Source organism: Diadema antillarum, unplaced genomic scaffold (assembly GCF_040938485.1).
Source record: "Diadema antillarum isolate AM-2024a unplaced genomic scaffold, OU_Dant_1.0 seq00000603_RagTag, whole genome shotgun sequence".
Classification (NCBI taxonomy): Eukaryota; Metazoa; Echinodermata; class Echinoidea; order Diadematoida; family Diadematidae; genus Diadema; species Diadema antillarum.
This window is the reverse complement of record NW_027271531.1, coordinates 213,141-220,509: the sequence shown is the minus strand read 5'-3', so window position 1 is coordinate 220,509 and position 7,369 is coordinate 213,141. Positions and strand designations below refer to the sequence as shown.

Here is a 7,369-nt window from a genome sequence, read left to right as displayed (position 1 = left end):
ACACTGGTCACCGGTAAGTTTAGTTCTGGTTCTCACAATTTGTCGTTCCGTTTGAAGATACAAATCTATGTGGACTGCAAATGAGGTCGTTGCGGCTCTCAATGGAGAGTCTCAGTAGACAAGTGATAATGCATATTGTGGTTGTGTACAGCTTTTGATAATGGACGGTAAATTTTGATAACATAATAGATGTATGTGTTGTTGTATTTACGTTTACTGCAACATTATTTCATCGTGTGAACACATAAATTTACGTAAACTGGGACAGGGACGCAAGTCCCATATTTTCACTCTGATGTAATGATTTCAAGTTGGTCAAGTTGTAGCAACATTTTTCTCTTTTTTTTAACTAGTATAGGTTGTCTCCTGGTACATGTTGTATTTGAATGATATTTGTAGTTGGCGCCGAGGTCGAGTTTACTCCCAGGCAATCGAATTCACAGCAGAGCGACTGTGTTGACCCGCCCCTCGCTACTGGAAGAGCCTATGGACGCTAGTAACCCCTGAACGCGTGTTTATCGCGACACTTTGGAGTTGGAAAAGGGCTCAGCTTTGAAATCCCGTATCCACGAACGTTCCACACATACACACGGCGGTTATCATACTGGGAGTGAGAGATTTTGACACATGATTTATGACTTTGTGGATGACGCAACTGAGAGCGTAACATAACGCACGTACATAATTAAGTACCATGATATGAACGCACCTGTAATGCTGTGAAGATGTGGTCTGTAAATGCAATGTGAACACAATCGAAAACCTGATAGCTGCAATGTGGGTTAGTACAGAACCCTAATGGCAGTGGAGTTGATGTTCGTATTGCTCTGTAAAGTGAATTACAGCGCTATCAATGGAGAAGTGAATAAGGTGACAAAATGACAATTTTTGCAAGTGAAATCGGATCAAGCCAAGATCTTTGTGAATCATTATATCGCTTGCTAAGATGAATTTCATTTAATTATTATACCTGTGCTGTTGTTCATTCACACTGAATGAGTCACCCCTAATATCGCATGTCATGATATCTTCTTTTTTTATACCACATTGAGACTAATTTTGTACTGAAATGGTGTGGTGAGCTGACTTAATGATATTATGTTTGTCTGCCAAATATTAGGACTACATTTCTCCGTGCTTAATTCAGGGGTTTTTTTTATTTTTGTTTTTGTTCATTTTGTCTTTCATTCCTTCACCTGCATGTGAAACGTTTGATGGTAGGATACAGATTTGAAGAAAAATAATCTTAAAAAGTTCTAGATGAGGTAAGATTTTAAAAGCGTTTATTCAATATTCTAAAAGTTCATTGTTGTACACATGTGACTATCTCTTCACCCTATGTAGGAATAATGTGAGTTCCGTGTGATGTACAGTTTTGTGATTGTACCATGGATTGAATTGCCCATGACTGTGTTGTGCGGTGTAAACAAAGCTATATGTATGGTATATGTTACACCCAAGTGTAATATACAGGTGATGATTGTGTGTCACGGAATCGTACTGTCCTGTGGAACTGTCCTGTGGTAATGTCCCAAAATACCACAGGACAGTTCCTGTGTATAGGTACTGTCATGTGGTACTGGACATGTTGTACTGGTCCTGTGGTTATGTCCTGTGGTACTTTCCTATGGTAATGTCATGTGGTACTGTCCTGCGGCAATGTCCTGTGGTACTTTTTCTGCGGTAATGTCCCAAAATACCACAGGACAGGTCCTGTGGTACTGTCCTGTTAAAGGCCTACTGTCCTGTATCACACATCAGTGTCTGTGCTGACATATGTTTGTGTTGTACATGTGTGGTACTGACAAGTACCACAGGGAGTACCACATGAGCCTGTGACACAGTACCACTCAGTTCCTGTGGTAACAGAATTATATTTGTGTGGTACATTGTGTGATGCCGACAAGTACCACAGGAAGTACCACACGAGCCTGTAATACAGTAGGCCTACCACACAGTTCCTGTGGTAACATATATTTGTGTGGTACATTGTGTGGTACCGACAAGTACTACTAGTCTAGCAGCCAGAAAGGGTCCCCGTGCACCCCCCCTAAAACAAAATTCTACGATATGTTCGGAGATCGTCAGAACCTGTATTTTCCGAATCCGGTTGTCGCCAGCGGAAAAAAAGGTTGCGCGCGCGTCTTATTTGCATATTTCTAAGATGGTCGCCGCCCGTTGCTAGGAGACGGATTATTTTTGAATAACTTTAGTTAGGAATAACAAATTACCATAAAAATGGTATCATTTTGAAGAGAATTAAATTTCCTACAAGCTGATACCCCATTTGATGGGATAAATAGTTGTTGTCATGAAATATTAAGGAAGGAATTATGTTTTTTAGCATTTTTCTAAAAAGATAGGGAATTTGGTTATAATGTTCTTTTCCATACATCTAATATGCATTTACAAATAACATTTGAAATTTCCTAAAATTATCCCCCAGTCATAGCTATTATCACGTGAAAACGGCTTTCCAATACATCAATTCCTTTAAAAGTTACACGACATTAAAGGGGATAAGGTTCAATAGGTTTTACAGCAATATTATTTTAAGGGTTACAATGTCTCCGCGCGCAATTGCGTAGGTTCTGTATCTGGGGTTTGTTGTAGATCACTGCTATCTATTGATCAAATCTCATCGAAATCGGCGAAGAAAGAAAGAAAAATTACACTTTCTATTCCTTATATGAAATAATTTTTTTTCTATTCTGTGTTACCAAACTCAATCCATTCAGCTTCCCATATGAACAGTTTCTTGTCTTTTTGGATTCCCTCCAAAATCACAACTTATCTGATATTAAAAAGTTAAAGAAAAAAATTTGACGTGACAGTTTCCTCTTATTGGAAGATTAAAGTGAAAAAAAAGAAGAATCTTATGCTAAAAGTCCTAAGAAATAAAGAACTTGTTAAATGGCCTTTCAGAGTTTAAAATGAAACATGGCTATCTTATTTTTTCATAACAAAATGAAGGGAAGTATCTGTGTAGTTCATGTCGGCCCATACTGGGTTACTATTCTTCAGAAATGGTCCCCGTGCACCCCCCCCCCCCCCCCAAAAAAAAAAAAAAAATCTACGATGTGTTCGAAGATCGTCAGAACCTGTATTTTGCGAATCTGCTTGTCGCCAGCGGAAAAAGGGTTGCGCGTGAGTCTAATTTGCATACTTCTAAGATGGCCGCCGCCCGTTGCTAGGATACGGATTATTTTTGAATAACTTTAGTTAAGAATATTAAATTACCATAAAAATGGTATCATATTAAAGAGAATTAGATTTCCTACAAGTTGATACCCCGTTTTATGTAATAAATAGTTGTTGTTATGAAATACTAAGGAAGGATTTTTTTTTTACATTTTTCCCAAGAAATACAGATTTCAGTAATGTTTTTTCCATACATTTAATTTCTGTTTACAAATAACATCGGAATTTTCCTTAAGTTAAACCCCATAAATAAGTATTATTATGTGAAAGCGGCTATTCAATACACCAATTCCTTTAAAAGTTACACGACATTAAAGGGAAAAGGTTCAATACGGTTATACAGAAATTTAAGGGTAATGTCGACGGCCGCACTTGCGTAACGCGTGTAATACTATAATAATCATTGCAAGTATGAGACCCTATCACTTCTTACATCCAAATTATTGATTAAATATCATTAAATCTTGTGGAATATGAAAGCAAATTAAATTTTTTATTCGCTATCACCTTTGATCTACTCAGCTTCACTTTTAGTTTACGTCTTTTTTCATCAAATAGAATGAAGGCCTTACGAGAGGTAATTTCATGACGGCCGAAACGGGCTTACCTGGATAGGGGTTTCCAACATATCGATATTAATCAAACTTCTCTTCATCAACTCTCATTCTTCTGATCATCTTCACACACATACTCACACCTCCAATATCACACACAGGCATTCATGCAGGGGAAATGAGCTCAGTCGTGAATTTCGTGAATTTATTCAATACGCCATTAATTCATTCATGGAACATCAAACTCGAATGCTTTATTTAGATGTCGAAATAAGAGTTACATGTATACCGCACAAGCGAAATATTTCTCACCATGCTCTAGCAGGAAATCAATTTATTTTTTTAAGATAAGATCGCACATACGTGTTCTCATTCTTTGGTGGTTCGCCTGATGGTTTTTAAACATATTGCTCACACGTTTATCATTGCCAAGAAACTAATAGATAGATTACAAATACCAAGGAATGGCATTGATAAAAACGAATAGTTGCAAGTCAAATCCAGTCGCTTTCAAATTCTGGTTTTTTTTTATAAAAAATGATTTCATGCACTTAACTTTATCACATGGGTTGATTTAAATGCAATACAACGTAAACTTGGTTGTTAAATCCGTTAGGAGTGACTAATAATCAATATTATACAAAAATGAGAGAGAGAGAAAAAAAAATTTTATGGTTAAGTAGACCATGGATCTATAAAACATGAGGGAAATGTCTGAGGGAACATTAACCATGCATGCGTGTATGTATGTATGTGTGCATGTATATTTAATATATCTATATCTATATATAAATAAATATATATATATATATATATATATATATATATACAAATAGATATATATATATATCAATCACGTTTATATTTATGCAGGTTTGTATACTTTTGTGTTGTGTGTGTTTGTGTTCAAGGATGTTTGTGTATGACTAATGTGTTAAACATTAGACATATTCAGAGTGTAATGTTTAACCACAACGAATACAATATTTTCATGTTTTCCACAGAAATTAGACATCTATTATAATTAGATAAATTTGCTAAAATGATTTGAAGTGTATCTGCTATAGGCGCATCTGACGTGCAATCCACTTTATAGAGCGCATGTAAGTTCCGCTGGAATAACAACTCATGCATGAGTTAAATACACCATCCAATGTTTTCAGATATCCATGCCCTACTCGTCCGCCGGTCCTTTTTAGATAGAGTAACTATAAATGTGCATGATCGATACCCAAAAGATTATTGACATTGCACGTTAAACACTTTCACTAGGTTGCCATTGTCGCGAGTCTCGATATGCTAATACATGTATACTATCTACCACAAATCGATTCTTAGTCTACGAGTGACCGTGGTGATCTTATCATGGCTTATCACATCTTGAGGTCTATGGTGGTAATCGTGTTGATCGTAGAAGAATTATTGGACTGTTCGAAAAATTACTACGATCAACACAATGTCTTTGACTGACATCAAGATTTGATTATCTGATGATCAGCACGATTAGTCCGCGAGTAAGACCACGATTTCGGGCGAATCGAGAAAGTGGACCCAGCTTAGTGAATTCCACGAGAGTGGTAACGTACCATAAGGATAATCAACACGACAGTTTCAATACCGTACATATCAATATTTACATATCTTCCAAGATTACTTCACCTATGTAATCTAGATTCTTTTGTATGCCTCCGCCAAGAAGTGGTGCCGGAGGCATTATGTTTTCGGGTTGTCCGTCCTTCCGTCCGTCCTTCTCTCCGTCCGTAATGAATTTTGTGGACAGCGTAACAAAAAAAAAAAAAAAAAAAAAAAAAAAAAACCTTGAAATTTGGCATGTATGTGTATTGGGGGTGAAATTCTGCCTATCAACTTTTGGGTGCACATGCTCAAGGTCAAAAGTCAAAAGGTCGAGGTCAAATGCTTAAAATTTCACTATTTCCCTCATATCTCTGCAATGCCTAAAGATATTTTCTTGAAACTTAGTGTATACAGGTATTACCCAATTAAAATTCACTGGTAAAAGTTTGGGGTCATAAGGTTAAGGTCAAATGTGAAAAGGTCAAGTGAAAATGTTAAAATTTTACTTTTTTTCTCTGTATCTTGGATATTGTTCAAGGTATCTTCATGTCAGGTCAGGATGATCTGCTACTGGTACCCTGTAGCCCAGTACAACCTGTTTCAGGGTCGGATTGTCGGCGACTAAACCGGCAAACCCACCAGTCTCCAACTGGAGAATGGTGAGGAGGGTGGGTGGACACCCTGGTGGAACTAAAACAAGATCTATCTTAAGGGCATCGACTCTGGAGAGTCAACGATGGCCATCCAGCAATGCAGAAGGACCCGGCCACCCACTGCATTTTCTTGGCCACGATAGTTCTTATGAGAGTTCGTAAACATTGTGGAAAACCGGCATCTGATGGTGGGACCCGCAGGCCAGATGATGCGTCAATGGCTACTGGGGAAGAGGAGCGTGTTGCACCGACTAGGCTCAGCTGTAAGGACGCAGAATATACTGCCGATAATCCTGTGCATGAAAGGAGCAGCACAAACCTGAGAAAACCTAGAATTATAGGGACATGGAATGTTCAAGGAATGAATGCTGACAAGATGGAGATCATCATAACCCGAATGGGAGAACAAAATATCAGTGTGCTTGGTATTTCAGAGACTTGGTGGCTCAACCAAGGTCGTTTCACTACCGAAGATGGCTACGCAGTTGTGTATTCAGGCAAAGACGGCGGAAAGAGGGAACACGGAGTAGGCTTCATCCTGGACAAAAACTCGGCTAAGTCTTTCTTGGGTTTCAGCCCAATAAGCAAAAGAATTATTACTCTCAGACTGGAAGGTCACCCATTTAACATCTCCGTCATCCAGGTCTATGCGCCAACATCTACTGCATCTGATGAAGCCATGGAAGACTTATGATCAGCTCCAAGATACTCTTGACAAGATTCCGAACAAGATGTTCTTGTGATAATGGGAGACTGGAATGCAAAAATTGGCAAATCAGTGACCAAGTCTAAGATCGTCGGAAAATATGGATTGGGAGAAAGAAATGAACGTGGAGATAGTTTGGAAGATTTCTGCCAAGCTAATGACCTGATTGTTGGAAACACTTTCTTCCAGCAGCACCCCCGAAGACTATGGACATGGAAGAGCCCCGGGGACAATGTAAGAAACCGGATTGACTATATTCTCGTTAAAAGAAGATGGCGCTCTTCACTGCTCAGTGTTCGGACAAGACCAGGTGCAGACTGTGGGAGTGACCATCAGCTTCTGGTTGCACAGCTGAAACTAAAGCTCAAAGTAAAGAAGAAAGAGACACCACCATTAAGGTTTGATGTAGACAACATACCGGAACAGTACACTGTCAGTGTGAGCAATAGATTTCAGGCACTTCTTCAGATTGATGATGAAGAGCTGTCTCCCAATGAACTGTGGGAAGGAATGAAAGAAGCAGTGTTAAGCACAGTTAAGGAGATCATCCCAAAGAAGAAGAAGAAGAAGCAACCATGGTTATCCAGAACAACATTAGAACTGACTTGCTGACAAGAGACAGGATGCGAGGAAGAGAGGGGATATGGCTGAGTGGCGAAGACAACACAAAGAAGTGTCAA

At 38.6% G+C, this 7,369-nt stretch overlaps 1 protein-coding gene across 1 annotated transcript; it reads left to right on the top strand.

The window, feature by feature from the left end:
- Nucleotides 1-6,080: 6,080 nt before the first annotated feature.
- Nucleotides 6,081-6,677, top strand: LOC139735846 (craniofacial development protein 2-like). The gene has a single exon (XM_071646592.1). It carries the CDS (start codon nucleotides 6,081-6,083, stop codon nucleotides 6,675-6,677), a length of 597 nt encoding a protein of 198 aa, XP_071502693.1.
- Nucleotides 6,678-7,369: the final 692 nt, after the last annotated feature.